Source organism: Entelurus aequoreus, linkage group LG11, assembly GCF_033978785.1.
Source record: "Entelurus aequoreus isolate RoL-2023_Sb linkage group LG11, RoL_Eaeq_v1.1, whole genome shotgun sequence".
Lineage (NCBI taxonomy): Eukaryota > Metazoa > Chordata > Actinopteri > Syngnathiformes > Syngnathidae > Entelurus > Entelurus aequoreus.
In genome coordinates this window covers 56,966,626-56,987,558 of record NC_084741.1, presented here as the reverse complement: position 1 = coordinate 56,987,558, position 20,933 = coordinate 56,966,626, and the positions used below count along the sequence as shown (strand labels likewise).

The following is a 20,933-nucleotide window of genomic DNA, read 5'->3' as shown; positions in this document are numbered from 1 at the left end:
GATGGGTATTAACAGCACAGAAACTAAACTGTTTAAGTAGCACAGAATTACATATCATAAATACAATAGAAAAAAAAAAAGTTTTACTATTGAAATCACGACCTTCCAGTCCCAGGGCGGACACTCTAACCACAAGGCCACTGAGCATCATGGGACAAGGATTTTGTCTCTGTACTGATCATCACTTAATCACAGAACAATTTTGTAACACACATTGAGTCGGAATTAATGGCAGCTGCATACTGTTTTTGATAGTTACTATATGTACAGTTACAGCAGTGTCATTACCAACATAAATATATATTTTTCCTGTGCGTCCACCCACATTTTTACACCTGCATGTAACTGATAACATCCAACTAAATAAAGCAAATATCATTTATTCTAGCTTATGTTAACATGTTTTTTATAAGTTGTTATGTAGCCTTTACTCTACAGTTGTGTGGGTGCTTCAGCAATGACTGCCTGCTTTATCTCAAACCTCACCTGGTGCATAACAGGACTCTGCTTGCCTGGCTAATATTTCTTACACCAAGTCTAATTCTGCAGAATTATTACAATCAGGAGAGAAGTCTTGAATTATAAACACGTGCTTGCATCAGTGACAAGTAAACTGTGGGGAAAGCCTTCATCCATAGGAGCTGACTATTTCCAGCTGGAAAGGATTCAGGGCTCCAACATATTTTCAGCTAAATTGGAAAAGAAACGTGCCTTCATCACACCGGTCTCACTCCTGCTTTTTCTCCACCATTTTTGAGTTAAATAACTTTCATCGGCTGCCATAGCTGCCAGTTTCACTGCCTTCTTTTCACAAGTTTGTACAATGTTGATAGTTTGGTTCCGTTTTCAGTGGCTATACGATGACGTGCGGTCGCATATTTCTTTATTCTCTGTATCAATCACTCTCTTTCTATTTTAAAATGGGGTGGAAGAAAAATGATACCATAATTCGGGGTAAAAATAATTGAGTCAAAGAAAGCATTTTGTTCTGTTGGTGAATGTGGTGATTTCCACATGAGGACATACATCTTTGACCTGCTGCTACTGTGTTACCATGAAAGGTTAGGTCAGAAGCTTCTACATGTTAGGACGCTTGAAGAATACAATTTTTTGCAATAATATTTTTGTTGGGGGACTTTCTGCAGTCCTGTACAGTACAGTAGTCTTTCCAAAACAATAAACAATGTGCATGCTGCTGTGCTGCGTTCACCGTCTGCACTATTAGATTTACATTCCAGAAGCCCAAGAAATAGAATAGAGACATTTGTTTTGTGTCTTCCCTTTACTGGAATTCACTGCTGCATTGCTATTTCCTGTACTGCAACCACCTCAACAAAGTCAAAAGAGAAACACATTTTTCCACATGTATATTAAACTACAATCGAGCAGTAACTACGGTATTATAAAACATACATCTGTGAAATATATAAAGAATTATAGACTTGATCGTGTCTATTTTCTATAGGTACAGTATATGCAAGGATAATAGAAATGATAATGTTTTAAAGCGAATATCCCCTTATATATTGTATTTTGTCACTGGAGACTGCATGGAGCAGGTGAGATGTGAAAAAAAATAGCATGTAACCACTTACTGGTTTTACTTAATCACATTTTGTCTGCATGGAAAAATGGGAAACACATGGGAACCCTGCAAAAACCATTAGGATATACTAAAAACATGATACCGCTTAGCACACAATATAACATTTTAAATCTTAATAAAATAGTTTGACTTGAAAGACCATGAAACAGTGGCAAACATACCAGTTTCCAAGAGCGTTTAGCATCTTAAATGGCTTCACAAGCTGATTGTCATTTCAACGTTTGAAACATGGATGTAAGAGAAAGTGCAGTTGGCTGTGTTTGGGTTTTGGGTTGCAGCAAGTTGAAATGTGTCAATGTAAATTATTTTATGAGTAATAGGAGGTGAGTGGAAGGCAGCAAATGTAGCTGGCCGTGGGTGGAGGATTTTGGCAGCCCAGAGTCTGGTCAAGTCATGCTTCCCTTGCACTCATAAAAATGTACCTGAGAAGGAGTTTGGGTTTCTGCTGGTTTTCATTGCAGCCTTAATTGCTCTTGAGTTGTGTTCAGAGTAGGCCTGGAAGCTGTATTTAGCTTGTAGATTGCTGCACATGTCGTCATGTTTTGAGCTGTAGGTCGGTTATACACGAATGAAAGACCAAACGTTAACCTGAACCAACTAAATAGGTCACCCTAATGACGCTAGCATGATTACAATACGATAACACGTTCAAATATGTATGAAAACACTCCTACAGACATCACACATGGGACGGTTTGGTAAGTATAAATTGTTTTAGTTATATTGTAAAACTTGGGAAATTTTGCTTGGAGGAATGACAAACCCGTGACATAAACTATGAATTCACCAGACTTATTGGATGTTCCTTCAGTTGTGAAAAAAGCCCCACAAAACTACATTTAAACTGGCTTTAAGAAACACTACAAGAAATCAAGAAAATAAATGATGGTAGTCAGTAACAGTTAGATTTTTAGATTAAGCAGAGCGAATCACTCAATTATGAGGAAAGATAAAATAGGGAATCATGAAACACAAACAAACACTACAACACACCACTAGTACTTTGTTGCACCACCTCTGGCTTTTATAACAGCTAGCAGTCTCTGAGGCATGCACTTAACGAGTGACAAACAGTACTCTTCATCAATCTTGCTTCATCTTTCTCTGATTGCTGTTGTCAGATGAGTTTTGCAGGACCAGTGTCTTCAATTTCCACCACAGATTTTGAGTTGGATTGAGATCAGACTAAATCATAAAACTCTATAATGAAATTATACACCTTAGTCCGCATGAACAGTATTCCAAGTCATGGTACTACTCAAAGGCAAATACAAGTTCTAAAAATGCTGGCCTAGTCTTTTTCTACATATTGTAAAGTACAGTACAGTAACTCTGCCCTTGTATTTCCAAAGGCAAAATCTCTATAGCACACCACATTAATTCAAAATCTAGCTGTCACAAAAGATTGTTGATGGGTGAGAAAGAGGACATTTGAAAATGTTTTATGTGGTTCCTGAAGAAGACGAGTGGCCTTACACAAGTTATCTGCCCTGCAGGGCTGTCATACTGAAGTACATACTAGGCCTCTTTGTTAATAGGTCCTCATTCGGGGTTCTTCACTGATGTTTGCATGGACCCTGTCTTTCATAAATACAATGCTTAAGGCTCAGTGGGATCTTCAGTTAGATTGTCAGAAGTGGGAATTGTGGACTTGTTTTGCTTCACATAATATATATTCTGTGGCTGAAACCAAAAACGATCTGGTATATCAAATACTAGGAGTGGCTTTTCAAATGGCATGTACGCCTCTCTGCAGTTTTCAGCATGGTAAACCTCGAATACGTAATCTCACAATGACCACTTTTTTACACATTTTATGTACATTTGGGTCAAATAGTAACAAAATAGAAACCAGAAGGGTTGAGGCATCAGATGATTTGTGGGGAAAGACAGCGAAGACAAGATGAGCATGTGTCCAATGGCAGGTGTACTAGAACGTTTTTGCAGTTTTTTTCCAAGTACCTCCAGTTTTTGTATGATTCAAACACATCTTTTTCAGAGGTTTGCGCCGGTTTTCGTCGTAGTGGTTATTGTACGGCAAAAAACAGTCCATTCACCATCCTATAATTCCGCAGATCTAGTTGCTGAACAAATAATTCAAAACAAGGACTTTTTATTGAGGCACCATGGTGGAACAAGGGTTAGTACATGTGACTCACAATATGAAGGTCCTGGGTTGGATTCTGGGGTTCGATCACGGGCTCGGGATCTTTGCATGTTCTCCCCGTGACTTTGTGGGTTCCCTCCAAGTACTCCGGCTTCCTCCCACTTCCAAAGGCATGCACCTGGAGATAGGTTGATTGGCAACACTAAATGGTCCCTCGTGTGTGAATGTGAGTGTTTATGTTGTCTGTCTATCTGTGTTGGCCCTGTGATGAGGACAAGCGGTAGAAAATGGATGGATGGACTTTTTTTTTATTGAGTATGACTGCACTAATAAGCCACCATTGGACAAAGAAAGTTGCAAGCACTTTAGCACTTAAAACAAACAAGGTTAGAAACCCTGTAGAATTCAAGAAATAACTTGTTGTAAAGTACAAAAGTTACCACAACATTGTAATGTAAAGGTCAATAGTGGTTACGGCTGGCTCTGGGCTGCAACGACAAAGGGGAGTCGAAACTGAAGTTAAAAGTTCACAAAATAATATTCAATTTAACAAAAAGGAGTGTGACAGTTTAACAAAAAAAAACAAACTTACAAATGTACAAAGCAAACTAATGTGACAAAAACAAGGCTCAGAGCACTGAGTGAGGTCCTGGGGATCACAGCTGATATCCACTCCTAGCTGATTAAGTCAAACTAGATGCAGGTGTGAAACCTGCAAACACAGAGGGAGAGGATGTGGCCAAGAAGGCCTCCACTCTGAACCCAGGCCCACAAGGCTCTCACAAAGCCTGGGTCATATAACACCGTTAACGTAGGTCGCAAGGAAATGGTTTAAGGAAGAAACAGCACAGTTAATGTATGTGACTTGTACCTGCTACTGTAGTTTACTGTGTAGAGATAGACCATAATCATGTTTTCCTCTTTTGTGACCTATATTGTTTGTTACAATTGTGTAAAATAGTAAAGTTCATGCATTTGTAAGTTTGCCCACGAAGCAGCTTTGGATCGCTCTGTATGCTGTGTTTTAGAGTCTTCTTTTTTTAAATTGGGCTTGAACTGAAGTCAATGTGTGCCGAACTTACTGATATGGGCATGCCCATGTAAAGGCTCAGCTCAGCTTTGGAAGTCAGATTCAGATCCAACACAAACTGCTATATTTTGTTTCAAAAAAAGTTAAATACACAAATGGTTTTCGTAGAATGCAGAAAATGCAAAAAACTAGATCAACAAAGATTTACAGAGCTTTCTCTGTGGGTAATCTGCTCAATGAGTCAAAATCTAATCAAAGTCATAGATTTCCTTTTAAAGTGATTTTTCAGCTGCATGTGTTAAAAACTTGGTTGTCTGCTGTCAGAAGTAAAAAAAAAAACTGCAAGAGAACAAAATATTTCGCTGTGATCTTCTCATGCATTTTTGTACAAACAAATTATGAGGACAGCAGAATAGTTTTCAAGTTATACCTCAATGTCAGTTCAATATCAGCCTTTAGATTCAAATTTTAACTGAAACCTGCTGGCAGGTTTATGTGCACAAACAGATACTGTTGGATACAAATTGGACGGTGTAACTCCAGACAGCCTCCTTCTTGACATACCTGTGGCCTGTACCTCCAAACCTTACCACAGACAAATACAAACTAATCTCCAAAAATCAGCTTCAGTTTGTCTCCACTTCATAGAGCCATTTTCCCTTTGTTGTCCCAGTTGCATCCTAAATTCAGGATATGCATTCAAATGTCATGGTATTGTATGTTTTATGTGATTCCAAATCACTGTGCAGTGCAAAGATTACCACTTGCCAACACAAATGTTAAACAACAAAGATTGAAATCAATCTTGTGGAAAAAAATAAAACAAAAACATTATAGTGAGTTCAATTTCCTTGTTGACTGACCAGCCAGCGATCTAAAAGGACCGCAGACTCAAATTTTATTTTTCTATTATTTCAAGGTTACTATTGTTAGCATACTGTTGATACTTATAGGGTTGAGCTTGCTCTAAAGGAGTAGGAAAATTAGCTTTCCAGCCCCACAGTTCACTTCTTTTGCCAAGCTGTCTTCCTTTTTCTGTCATTGTAGTTTTCAAGAATCACACGGAAAAAGTTGACTCGAATAAGAAATAAGTCAATGTGATCCCCTGACTTTGAGGCAGACATGCTAACCGCTACGGTACCCTGCTGTCCAGGTTTTAGATCATCTGGGATCATTGTGAGTTTTGCAGAAAAGATCACGGCATAAGCAAAAGGAACATTGTCAAATATAAGACTTACTGGATTATAGGGGTGCTAAAAAAATCGATTGGCACCTGAATCATGAACCACACATATTCAAATTCAAAATTGATTAATATTTTTGCAACATTTTTTTTTTTTAAATAGATTTTTTTAAATAATTTTTGATGAATCTATTTTTAAAAAGTAGTTTTTTAGGGCATCTCTGCCTTATTTGCTACATTCATACGTCATATGTCATCAGCTCGGTAGAGCTTTTGTAACCTGTTTTGAAAAGTTTTTATAATACATTTTATACCAATTAATATATTACGAGAATTGGTTTGAATCGAGAATCATGTTGATTTGAGAATTGATTCTGAATCAAATCCTCACCCCCAAAATCAAATTGAATAATGAGTTTTCATAAGCCTCACATCCCAAGCTTTCCTTCCTTATTGATTGAGAAATGCTTAAATAAATAACCTGTTTATTATTATGTGTCCAACCAAATTATTAGATAATTCTACTAATAATGAACATATATTGTTGTTTTAATCCATACTTCCTTTAAGAGTGTCGATGAAAATAGATCATTATTGTATTTGTAAACTCAGATTTTCTAAGAACTTTTGCAGGTCTTATCCTAATGTGGTGACAGGTGACTGGAAGTACTTTTGATAATTCACCACGTTTTCATGTTGACAAGCATCCGGACTACCTAAAGGCAGTCATTAAGCATAAATTGCTTTGGCATACATATGCTGGATTGACAGTTAAATGTCTATCCCAGTGTTCCATCTGAGACTTTACAAACTTTTCACTTTGACATCATGTTCGACTGAGTGTCGACCGCAGATGAACAATCGTCAGTTTAGGTGACGATTAGGCTTGAACCTTCAATGAGCCTATTTAATCAATGGGCTGTGGCTGTACGCCCCATCCTTTGAGACTATTCAAAGACATATTCTGAATAGCACTTCATATTACTTTCATCCACCATGGCTGCAGGAAAAGGAGTGTATATTGGCAAAGTAAGAATGCATTGCTAAAGACTTCTCTTACACAAAATACAAAAAGGACGATACCTTTGTATCCGCTTACTGACTTTCACATGATTACAAACTGATGCTTGCATTCACATTACACTCACTTTCGTCTGGGTCAATCTGTCAAAGAAATCTAATTTTCTGATGAACGGCAAGTAAAAAAGATGTGCTCTGTATCTAAGGGTTTGTCCAGTTTGCTTGCGCAGTATTTTATTAAGCATCGTGGCGATGAGGTGGCAACTTGTCCATGGTGTACCCCGCCTTCCGCCCGATTGTAGCTGAGATAGGCTCCAGCGCCCCCCGCGACCTCGAAGGGAATAAGCGGTCGAAAATAGATGGATGGGTACAGTAGGTCGCCGAGTTGGATCGGCACTGTTGCGTGGTCACTACTTGTGATATTTAAGACTTGGTGAAGCTAAATATACTTTTCTCTCATTTAAAGGGATTGGAATTGCCCAAGGACTTTTTTCCGGTGAATGCAGTGCGAAGGAGATTACATAGAAAGTCACATATTGCGGAAAAAATATTTTGGAGAAAGACTGTATTTTTATTGGATTCTTTGTATTCCGCAGGCAACTTGTGCCAAGAAAAGGGTCACTGTGGCTTTTTAGGCTTTCAACGACTCCCTCAACACAATTGTTGTGGACGCCAGCTCTGACCAGAATTAAAGCAATAATCCCATTCATAACTAATTTATTAGAGCAGAAACTCAGTTTTGCAAGAGTGACAAAATTGCAGACTTGGTTGTATTTTCATTGATTCTTACTGCACATGACTATGTATAGCTAAAACATCTTGTGTTTCCTTTTTCCTTTCCTTTTAATACTCATTGGTCACTTTAGGTGTGCGTATTTGTATTAAAAACGTATTGAAATGTCAAACTTGACCACCGTTCTTCTGGACTATAAGTCACACTTTTCATTGATTAGCTAGCCAGGTGCGACTTCTTATATATGTCAAACTACATATGTATATGTAGGTGGTTGGCGTGGTCATAGAGTTCTGTGCACATACACCATGGCCTCAGGCGTGGGCGTGTGATTCAAGAGCTGCTGTTACTCTTCTGCCACCGTGCTGTTGAAGTGCTTGATTCGATATGCAGCAAAGCCTTTTTAAATGTTAATTTCGTCGACGATCACCCTCATTTAATCGTAGCAGCCAAAATCATGATCATTAATAAAATTTGACGAATTGTGCAGCCCTGAAACAATGTACACCGAACGGAAAACAGTGAAGATAATATCGATATAAGATCCAATCCGTGGATTTTGTGAATCATTTCACCTCTAGTTAATAGAAACTGGATTGGAATTTAATTTGGACTAAAGAAAGTACACCATACAGATAAAAGTAACCTAACATATTAATGGTCTAAGTTGAAAAGTACTTAGGCTGAGGGTCCTGTTGTTTGGTGTCGTTTGTGTTTAGTCTTTCAACTCCTTTGTTCATTACCTCTCTTTATGTCCTACAGCTAGCTATGGAGGGTATCCCATCTGTAAAGGCTGCTCGGTGTGCTCTAGGGACAACGGCTGTGTGAACTGCCAGCCTAAACTCTTCCTGTTTCTGCGGAGAGAGAGGATGAGGCAGTACGGAGAGTGTGTTCATGAATGTCCAGCGGGATACTACGGCATGCGCAGCCCCGAACTCAACATGTGTTCCAGTAAGTCATACATTCTCTCTGCACATTTACTCAGCAGTTTACCCCCACCTCTTTTCTCCACACCACCTCATTTTCCTTTAGACATACATTCCCTTCAAAGTTTCAATTTTTTACTGGACGGCCGCAGATCTACATTTTATTTTTACACTTGCATTATAAAATATATTTTAGTAACACTGTTTTTGAGGTTGTTTTGTACAGCTGCAGTCATAATGCACAGTATTTCAAAACGAATATTGGGCTAGAAAGTGTAAAAAGAACACCCTTAGCCATGATACTCAATACATTTTGAGCTGCAACGATGATTTGGAATATTAGCATTACAACACAAAGCAAATATATTTGGGGTGTTGTCTGTGTCGACATTCACCCGACAGTGTAATTTATTGGCAGTCAAAGCCGTTTTTGACTTCCAGTACACAGCCAATTCTCAGCTGAATTTTCCAGATTAAATTTTGATTGGAGTTTGATAAGACATGGGACAAGTGTCACTAACAGAAAACTAAGATTGTATGGAAAGGTTTTAGGAATACATTGTTTGACCCTTGGCACCAGTGCTTAGACTAAATCTGACCTATCTAAAGGCTGAAATATACTCTCGTTTCTTGTGACTTGCGTAAGCAACAGCGTCATGCTCCTCCCCCTGCATATCCTCCTGCAGACCCTGACAAGCACCTCCAAAAATGTTACCTTTGCGACTAGGGAACGCGGACCGCAGAATTGTCAGCTTTTGCCAAAGAGGGTTACTGAGCACAGGAGAGCAGACGTTGTGCTTGAAATGCAGAAATTATTGTATGAGATAAAGCAACAGTGATTGAACATTTGCATGCAAGCAAATGTTTTGTCTACTTATTACTTCTGTGCCCTCCAAAAATAATTACTGAAAGTGTCGTTTTTCAGCTTGTTCTGTTGTAGCATCCAGAAGAAGTCACACGACTTAACTATTATTGCCAATCTTGTGCTAACAACAGGTTAAATTCCAAAACATATTTTTTGTCGTGCACACACATCTTTTTCTCTGACACCCAACACTTCCTCATTGTCTGTCAAACATCTGTCAGGCACGGTATGTTCACAATCACGAGAACTCTGAACATCAATATCACATGAAAATAAAAATTAACGGCAGCAGATCTTAATAATAGTTATTTAATAGTTTTGTTAATTTTCAATTACAAAGCTCTGTCTAGCCCTAAGTCCCGAACAGCCAAATAGCGCTACTGCGACTCGTTCAGGGGTTGCAAAGTCCAACTTTACAAACGTTCCAGTGCCAACAAAGATGCCCATGTTGCAGTTGTCATTGTCCACACTTCACAAGAAGGTAAATATCTAGTCAACGACAGCTGGGGTTGCTCCGTCAGGAGACACTGCCACTTAGTGTTTTGGAACAGAACAGCAATTCTCAAGTCAGCTCGGATGGAAGAGCTCTAAACCAACCAAGACGCCGTCAGAGGGGACGCAAGCTATGTGACGCAAGAGTATATTTTAGCCTTAAGCCAATGACCATTAACTGATGATGCCTGCTCAGAGAAGAGGTAAAACATCTTCTGAACAGTCCAGTTGCGATGGATGGAATGCACTGAGAATACAATGACTCAAATGAATGAGAATATCCACAAAGTTCAAACTTGAATCTCCTTAATATAAGAAGCATTCCAATCTAACACTGTGTAAACTATCATGTCTTATCTTATTTCAACACACAGTACATTGCTCGTTGGGATAACCATCATGATGATACACATATGTTAGGGCTGGACGATTATGGCAAAAATAATAATCAAACTTATTTGGATTGCTATTTAATCACGATTAATGACATGATTATTCATCAATTTGAAAACATGAGCATTGTACCACCAATATGTCTTGTCATTCTTTTGTTTCATGGGATATATTTCACATGCAGGGTTGTGTTTTGTGTTTTTGAAATTTGAACAAAAACATAATATTGTAAAGGTTCTAGCGATTTTTGTTAAAGAATAACCCCAAAATCTGATTACTGAAATGCCTTCCCTCAGGTCCTGACATAGCACCCTGTTCTCATAACATTTTTAACATGATAAAGAGAGAACGGGAGAAGGACAGAGAGCCTTTATATGTTTACATGGGGCCAGAGGTGTTGGCAGAGTGTTTCATGTGAAAACATAGAGGAACTTCAACTTATGGTTCTCTGAGCCAAACTCCTAGCAGACACTAAAATGAAGCCCAAGAGTAAGGTGTCCAGATATTTAAGCCCAACAATAAACAAGAAACAAGTATGGTAAGAATCAAACTACAGACCGTCCTGACTTGAGGGCAAATACCGTATGCTATGATATTGAGAGGTGTGTTTCATGAGCACCAGGTACCGTATTTTCCGCACTACAAGGCGCACCGGATTATAAGGCGCACCTTCAATGAATGGCATATTTTAAAACTTTGTTCATATATAAGGTGCACCGCATTATAAGGTGCACCGCATTATAAGGCACAACGGATTATAAGGTGCACCTTCAATGAATGGCATATTTTAAAACTTTGTTCATATATAAGGTGCACCGCACTATAAGGCGGGGCACTGCATTATAAGGCGCATAGAATAGACGCTACAGTAGAGACTGGGGTTACGTTATGCATCCATTAGATGGAGCTGCGCTAAAGGGAATGTCAACAAAACAGTCAGATAGGTCAGTCAAACTTTATTAATACATTACAAACCAGCGTTCTGACAACTCTGTTCACTCCCAAAATTAATAAACAGCTGTTTTATTATTTTCCCCGAGGTAAAGTCAGTGACGTGGTGTTTTGTCTATCTTTTAACAACAGCAAGCTATAACATGCAGTGCAACATTTATATCACAGAGTGGAGGGGAACTTTTCCCTGATTCAATAAACACGTAAAAAACAGTGATACTGTTTCGGTAAATCAAACGTTAGTGCAATCACAATATAGTAACACTCGGAATAGTGCAGAGCAATAACAATATATCAATAACTCAACGTTGCTCAAACGTTAATGTCACACAACACAACACACAAAATAAACATGTAAAGCTCACTTTATGAAGTTATTCCTCATCCACAAATCCCTCAAATTCTTCTTTTTCAGTGTCCGAATCAAACAGTTGGGCGAATACGGCATCCAACATCTCGTCAAAATCGTCATTAATCGAGTCAGTGTCGCTGCTGCTCTATTCCCGTGTTCTACTGCGTGACTGATCGTCTTAAGTTTAAACTCTGCGTCGTAAGCGTATCTCTTAATAGGAGCCATTTTGGGGTCTTTACATAAACAAACAAATGGAAATGAAACGGCACGCCTCGCGCAGTCATATATCCCAGCATGCACCGCACGCTTCTTCTTCTTCTTCGGGGGAAAATGAAGATGGGGGAAATGCAACGGCACGCCTCGCGCAGTCATATATCCCAGCATGCACCGCGCGCTTCTTCTTCTTCTACGGGGGAAAATGAAGTCGGCGGCTGCTTACCGTATTGCGATTGATTGATTGAAACTTTTACCTGTTGGAGGCTCAATATTGGTCCATATATAAGGCGCACCGGATTATAAGGCGCACTGTCAGCTTTTGACAAAATTGGAGGTTTTTAGGTGCGCCTTATAGTGCGGAAAATAGGGTACTTTGTTACTGACAAACAACATGATGTCAGCCTACAGTCTCAGCCTAATGATCAGTTTGAGCATTATTTTTCATCAGAAACCGTTGGTGTTGCAGCTCTCTGTTTAGCAGTATATTAGAAGTACAAGCACAGTAAACAATATACAGCAGCAAAAATAAGTTCATTTAACAACCAGACAACATATTGTGTCTCTGAGCATGCACTTTTGTACTAAATATGTCAATCAAATGAATCCGTACTAATGTAAAAAGTATGCATTGATCGTAAATGGCAGTGTGAGAGTTATTGGACTGACATGTTTTCTTAGTTTTACCACTGTCATCATAAACTATATTTATAATTCAACACTCATTGTTGGGTCAGTGTATATCACTGGGCTGACAGTCCCAAAAGGTAAACATGTGCTCCAAGGCACAGTGTGCGAATAACAATTATTGTCCAGTGACAAGAAGAAAGCTGTTTTGTGGTCCTAGTTTCCGAAGAGGAACGCTGCATTTTGTCTGTTATCGTGAGCTTTTTAAACACTGGCTCTGAACTCACTACAGGAGCAGCTGCTTGTTATTACGCCAGAGTTTTACTGTGTGATCTTATCTCATTGTGGATTGCCAGGATAAAGGAAAACAAGAACTGTAAAAGAAAGTAGCTTGTACACTTTCCGTTTTTTGTCAAAATGCCTCAGGCATGTGTGCAGAGTGGAGGGATATCCTTTTTATACATTTAGCTGACTGCTTCATGCCAGATGAGGTTGGTTGAAAAGCAAAATTAGTAGGTTAAAATGTCACTATGTACTTGATTCATTGATAGACAAGCACTAGCCTACGTGTTCAATACAATTCAATGTTACTAACTTGCAACTCCAGATTTACTAAACCGGAATCACCTTGTAACCAAAGCCAAAATGTTCAATCTTACAATAGGCATATTGGTGTTTTGTTTGCCTTTGAAGTGATCTGTTGTAGTTTGTGTGCACCGTGTTGCTTTTTTATTTAGAGACCTTCCCCTATATTCCACTCTGTGTTAACATCTTTGGGAGCAAAAGTCTTGCTGCTTATGCAATAATTTGATTCTCCCTAAGTCAAAGCAGAAGCACCTCTGACAAATCTCCTTGCTTTAGACCGTTTACATTGATGTCAAAAGTGGGATTGCAGAATGGCAACCAGAGATTTCATTACGAGCACCAAGGAAGATGGATGAAGCCAAAAGGAAGAGTAAGCCCTGCCTTTGACGACACTCAGAAGATGACCTGCAAGCTGAGCGATTACTGCCACCGCTGGGGCCTCAAAGAGGCAGCAAGACAACCACACCGCCAAAAGCACCACATGGAGACAACCAGCACTCTAGCTGATTCCTGCCAGTAAGGGCACCTTAAGGAGGCGACAAGCAACTTCCAACATCAAGATCACCATATGGAGAGTGGCAGGCCTTCTGACTTTTCTGCCGCAGCATAGGCGATGCCAGCAAGGGACATTGACACTTCCTCATCAAACAAGGAAAAAACAGAGGTAGAGGACTTGTCTACCATGGACTACTACGATCTGCTGCGGTACCGACTGTGAGAGGTGTGCAAATGTGGCACAACAGACCCTCGATGAACCCAACTCCACCCTAAAGAGGGCGTATGATACTCACTGCAGACAAAAGGACGTTGCCGCTGGTGCACTTGTGTGGGTCTACTGCCCACAGAGGAAGAAAAGCCTGACACTAAAGCTGATGAGTAGGACTGTGCGCCATCCTCGAAAGACTGTCAGATGTGTACCAGGTGGCGGTCCTCAACCAAGATCGGCTGGCCCCGTATCAGTTTTTTAGCAGCTAAGGAATGGCTAGGTCACTAATGGTATAGGGTTCACACAGCTGGCTTTTGTGCAGCTGGTGTGGGTTGATCAGATTTTTCTCTTTGAATTATTGTCAGTCTCTACAATTTGTGCCCTGTGATTGACTGGCCTTCAACACAGGGTATAGTCTGCTTTAATACACAGTCAGGTTGGATAGGCCCTAGCATTTCTGTGACCCTGAACCGGGAGCCGTGAAAAATGGATGGTTTCGATATGTGCCGTAAAACATATGTAGTAATGCTAGTCTTATCCACGGGCGCCCAGTTGTGGGCGGCCCAACACCAATGTCTGTGGGTGTTAATCCACTGATCCACTGGATCATGTACCATGAAACTCAGTCAAATTAGTACGGAAACGGCAAAATATTAATTATTGGCATTAATTGGTAGCACCGGCAGCTCCCTTTCTCATTCAAACAGTCTTTTAGTAGTTGAGTTTTGAAGCTTGCGGGTATTTCCACTGCACAGCATAAACCAACAAAATGACCAGTTGCTTTTGGCTTCTTTACTCTGCCTAGGGGCATTTATTCATCACAGCTTTACAAACCACACTTTCAAATTTGGCAGACATTGCAATTGTCCCACCAAGCCCAGGACAGACTGTAACAACCAGATGACGAGTTGCATGATTTTTTAAACATTAAGAATGAATACTGTTGTGTGACTATAAAATGCCGCATGTGTTTGACCACCGTCTGAACCTCACACACACCGCTTTGTGTGTGTGTGTTCAACTGGCTGTCCAGATTGAAGTGGATCCTGGGATATCACTGACTGTTCCTTGGAATGAAGAAACATGTAGAGACACTGAAATGTCTGCCATTGTGTTTCCCTCTCGTGGACATTGTGATTGACAGGAACACCACCGCTGCTTCACCTAGGTCGACAGTGGCACGCAAAGGTGCACCCATGTGGAAAAAAACAGCATGGAAATAGTTGGGAGGAACATGGCAGCTCTGGCCTTTGTCGTGAACTCCTGCCATCCACTGCTCTGCATGTCATGGCTGAGTGGCATCGAGCAAGCCGAAGCTTCCATGTCAGCCAAACCCCAAGCCTAGAGAGTAGGTCAGAAGTTTTCTACTCCGCTTGGAGGCAAAGAATGGAAAAAAATAGGGTTTGTTTTCCCCTTCGCATTGCCAGGCCTTTTAGGAAATGGACACTCCTGCTGTGCAACATCAAGTCTGGTTGGCTTTCTGGAGAAGTCTGAGACAGACTATATCCTCATCAGATCATGTATAAGACCTAGTTTGGGACCCAGTAGATTAATCAGTCTTTTCCAAGATGTTTTATCACCCTTAAGCAGTGAATATTCATTTAAATAAACATAGTGATTACACTTGACGCTGTTGGCCTGCAGAGGAACAAAACTTGACTAAAGTTGACATGTGGTTTTGCGTGTCCTTGATACAATTGGTGCAATTCCTCCACAGACCCAGGCGTGTGTGTGACAAATGACTCTCAATGACTCATGTATCAACTTCAAATGCATCTGAACACGAAAGCCATGCAGCACCCATGACATCTCAATAATCACACTGCCCTCTAAACTTTTGAAATTCCTCCAACATCTTGCCTTCATGATATAAGGCACAGTCAGAACCAGAGTGGGAGATAACGATGATAATACATTTAAATCCCAGGAACACAGGCATTCAGTGGGATCTGATGACCTCATTATTTCTCATTAGTTTCCAGGAGGCACCTCGATGAAGCCTTTAAAGGTGGTCCAAAGGTTAATCCTGCTGGGAGAATGAACCCGCTCCCCTGTATCTGTTTCTGGAGCTGCTGAACAATCGGCTGACTTGGCCGGGTGATTTGCTGGTGGTCAATGTGGGAGCTTCTCCAGTGTCATCGTTCGCTTACACTGTCCAAGATAGCCTTTTGCCTGATAACTGGGCAGCGGGATGAATGTCTGCTGTAATGATCCTTTCCCTTCTCATTCCATTCCCAGATGACCTCTAACCCTCCAGCTTTACCTCCCTGCATTCTAACTCCCATGGAGCTGCATTGATGTGCCATTCACCTCATCCATCTCACACAGGGTCATCTTTACTTATCTTTTATTTAAAAACAATCATCCCAATCTTTTTTCTTTCTTGCATGGCTGAACCAAAGGGACTGGAAAACAATGTTTGAGTGTGATATTGTTTAATCTTGTTAACGACTGGTCCTCCTGTATTTACCGTCGATAACTGAGGATTGCACAACAGACTGTGAGTGCTGGAGAGTACTGCCAGATGTTCTCCCCTTCATTATTATTATTTTTTTGGTTTTGGGAGCTGAACGTCTCTAAGGTGATGACAGGCCAGTGAGGTGCGAAGAGTAAAACGCAGTGTTGTGCTTTCTAATTTTCTTTGTGATTCATTAGCTTCCCAAATGGCCCCTGAATTGTGCTGATTTAGTTTAATTCAGACAAAATTTGAAGAGCAGCAGAGAAAAATACATTGGAGTTGAAAAATACAATATTGCCTATTGTACTTTGTCGTCAAGTTTTTGCATATGTCAAAAAACAAGGTGATATGTAGCCTTTACTCAATGAAATAACCATATTTATGGAATTATTTAGAATGTTATTATTTATTCCTACCAGTATATGATCTAAACAAAAAGTGAATCACTTATGTTAGGCGTATCAATGTTTCTTTGTGTCTCGTGGCTTTATCATGTGGTTGCTCAATCAAAAGCCGTATCTGATTACTAATTTGTGTTTGTGCATGTGTGTGTTCATGGTTTGTTTAGATTGATCAATAAATCGTGCAACCAGAGTGAGTGGGCTGAGGCTACACTTTAGCGTTCAAAGTAATGCGGGGAGGAACCCCCTCGTTTTGAAGGAATGCCGAGGAGGAGGCCTGATGGTTAGCTGGAGATGGTGTATATAAAGGGTGTGACTGTGAGAGCCTTCTCTTCTCTGGGCTTGTAAGAGTCACAGATGAAAGAATGGCCCTCTGTCTCTGCCACTCACACACATGTCGAACATCACCGGAGCAATGTTTCACCCCAATAATAACTTAATGCGTAGGATAGTTGCACCTGCTTTTAAGACGTATTCATTGAACCAGATTGTTCCTTACCCGAAAAGCTTCAGGCATGTAGAATAGTGGCACTGCCAGTTATACGCTTAGTCTGGGCCAAGCAGTACTGTCCAGTTCAGTGCAGCACATAATCGTTTGGGCTGCCATTGTCAAAAGTTTAAGAACAAACAGTATTAACCGCAATCGTGTGGTATCCTATGGGTGGAGCTACACAGATTGCAGTCCATTGATCGGTTCTCAAATAATTATTGTTTTAGTCTAACATAGTATCATTTTAAGAACAAATAATGTGCCAAAGAAATATTTACAATGGTTTATGATAAAACCACAAGAGGTTTCTTGTTTGCAGATGACACCATCAAGCATTGTGTTGTGATCATCTTATGCCATCTGGCCTGCATACATTACAGACCTTAAAAAAACAAAGCAGATCAGGGTTTATTTTTCCAAATTGTGCCGGTTAGTAAAACCGTGGCTATGTCGTTCTCCTTGTGGAAGAAAATAGGGATCTTGTGGGGTGTCATAGTACAGAGTCCTGGGAGGCACCTCCTAATCACAAGGGTCGGTGTAGTTGTTGCAATTTTGCCTTGCCTGATGTGCTATTTGCAGATAAAGAGCTTCCTGACACACTGACTTGCATGCTGTTATAATCATGGCAGGGTGTTTCACAAATAACATATGACCAACTGTGATGCTCTGTTTGCTGACTAAATCATCATCAATGAATCAAGAGTATGTTTTGTCCCACCTCCTGTCACAACCAGTTTTCCTCTCTGTCTTTTATGTGCTTTTAAACATTCATACCCCTAAAGGAATTTGATGTTCTTAGTGTTGAATACCATGAGTTAAGCTTGAACTTCCTTTTAAGCTTTGTTTAAATCGAACCAGTTCTGTTTTTTTTAGTTTTAATTATGAAATGTTGGGGGAACCTGTGCTAATAGAAACTGTTTCTGCATTGTAACACTTTGACAACTTTCCCTTTAATTCTCAATCAAGATTGTACAGTACCAAACGATAGAGTTAGGTCACACTTGGCCAATCGTACCGTGCATGGGCAGACTTCAAACCGAAAGTCCAGCAGGTTTGGCTGGTATGAGGGCTCAACAAAAATTGTAACATAAATAAATATTGCAAGTAGGGCTGGGCGATATATCGATATACGCGATACATCGCGGGTTTGTCTCTGTGCGATATAGAAAATGACTATATCGTGATATTCGAGTATACATACTCACACAGTTGCTTTTAGCTGCTGGCATTACACTACAGGCTCTCCTCGCTCTTTCCTGCGTCTCCTTCACACAGACAGACAAGCGCACCTTCTTACACACGTCACATAATGTCACGACATACGTCACATACGTATACGCCCTCGCGCAGCAAAGAGGTAGCAGCCTGGGTAACGTTAGCTGTGATGCTAGCGCAGCCGTGTGAGTGGTAATACGAGAGAGAGAAGGTGCGAATCTGGTAACAAATTAAGGAATAATTAATTCCCCCAAAAAACAGCAGGGGGTCCATCGTCTGGCGGTGGTTTGGCTTCAAGTGGGAATATGTCGAACAGACAACCGTAATTTGTCAAGTGTGGGGCAAAAGCGTTGCTATAAAAAGTAGCACTACTGCTGATATGTAGCATCATTTGAAAAGTCACCTGCTAGAGAATGAAGAGTGCTTACTCCGCATGTCAACATCTCCGTTCGGTGCCACAAGCCCACACCATCAAAATGCAGAAGCACACATTTCCAGATCAACACCGTATGAAAAAAATAGTGATTTTTTTTAGTTGTGATTTCCTTCTCTGCATGAAAGTTTCAAAGTAGCATATATTAATGCAGTATGAAGAAGAATGTTTTAATGTAGACACATCGAATCATCATACTGCTGTGATTATATGCATCAAGTGTTCATTCAAGGCTAAGGCAAAATATCGAGATATATATCGTGTATCGCGATATGGCCTTAAAATATTGCGATATTAAAAAAAGGCCATATCGCCCAGCCCTAATTGCAAGTTATAATTAGGTCAATCAAATGTATTATGAAGTTATTAATGTCCATTGCTTCATTCCACAACTGAAATAATCAGAAGGGGTCAAAAGAATAATAATAATAATAATAATAATACTACACAGAGTCAGAGAAATTGCAGTGATTTGGCAATGTAGAAAACAAATGCTCAGTGTGAGTTCATGCTAGCTGGGGTCAAGAGAGCAAGGGGAGATTGCACCCAAGTCCCGCACAGTACAGATGGCTTAGTGTGAGTATGCCTTTAGACACACTAGTGTCTGTTTGATAACAGGAAAGAAAGAGGAAAAACACAAAACACGTCTTTGCACAACCAAGTCTTGTCTATTGTTGTCCTTTGTCCCGTGTGTCATGTACCTCTTCTTAAGTGGTAGGTGACACTGGTGTGTTGTATTAATGTCATATTATTTACGGAGCTACCCCAGCTACACAATGTGAATCACTCATCCTTCAGAGAAAATGCAAGCCAGATCAACAGATTCCAAATTGTACTGTATCGCTTAGTCGGGACGTAACTTTGGGATCAAGCGTTAGATGTATTACAACTCCGATGTAGGTCAGTGTGACGTGTTGTACATCATTTCTGCTATCGGTAAACTATTAGTTTGCACATTTAAAAGAATAAACATTTCACAATGCATTGGTGGGAAATGATTCACTGGGCTTTTTTTTTTTTTTTTGCGGCTTAGACTGTATAATCCTTTCTCGACCCCTCCCCAAACCCCAAACCTCAAAGCTCTCGATCAACTCCAGATGAGAGGGTTTATCGGATGGACCCTGATGTGTCTCCTTCTTTCTCCAGGGTGCAGGATAGAGAACTGTGAGTCCTGCTTCAGTAAAGACTTCTGCACCAAATGCAAGTTAGGCTTTTACCTACACAAAGGGCGATGCTTTGACAAGTGCCCCGAGGGCTTTGCCCCGCTGGAGGACACCATGGAGTGTGGAGGTAACGATACAAATATGCACAACACAGAAATGTTCACAGAGAAATGTTACAGTCATCCCTTGTTCACTTGTTCCAAAATTGGTTCAACGATTATTATTAATAAATCAAATGTTTTCTTAGTTAGAGCATAAAAAAATGAAAAATTTACGACCTTCTAAATATGTTTTAACGTTATTATAGCCCTCTAAACATGAAATAACCATATGAAATAACCACTTTTACACTCGATATAGCAGCCTTTAGTTTGTTATACTATACATTACAGTAGTCACCGCGTAGGATCCTCCAAGCGTCATTGCTGTGGTTGTCACTCGGCAACTACAATACGGCCACGACTTGAAAATACTTTGTCACATCCTGGGTAATTCCTCTAAATTAGCTTTCATTTGCTGAAACCACGGCCGTAAGTTGTTCTGCAAAAAGTTGGTCAAATTGACAGACACAGCTACGACAATTAGCTATATTAGCATTTTGTATTAAAATTGCATGTCTGCGCGGTTATTCCACATCGTACACATCAAAGTTGTGTTATTGATGTCGAAAATGAAGTATATTTTGAATCAACGATTTAGTTCAGGACAGCTTGCCCAGGCAGCTGCTGATAGCCATTAGTAGTTCTATTAGCAATAATGAGTCTCCTCCGTCTTGTCTCGTTAAAGGCTCACTAATGTGAACATGTCTTATTGATGAGGAAGAGGTTGAAGATGTAGTGCATCAAAGAGTTGTTTTGCCAAAAGTTGGTCAACTTGATTGTCAGGGTGAAGATAGCTACAAAATGATTTGTTGTTAACAGTGTTGACCGTTAACACTGTTTTACTGTTGGTAAAAAATATTTATCAGTCGCTACAGCATAATAG

General features: G+C 40.1%; 1 protein-coding gene across 1 annotated transcript in view; it reads left to right on the top strand.

The window, feature by feature from the left end:
- Positions 1-20,933, top strand: part of rspo2 (R-spondin 2) — a 121,686-nt gene that overhangs the window by 46,548 nt on the left and 54,205 nt on the right. Inside the window, exons 3-4 of the mRNA XM_062063587.1 lie at positions 8,442-8,630; positions 19,933-20,076. Of these exons, the coding sequence (XP_061919571.1) occupies positions 8,442-8,630; positions 19,933-20,076 (333 nt within the window). The remainder of the gene's footprint in view (positions 1-8,441; positions 8,631-19,932; positions 20,077-20,933) is intronic.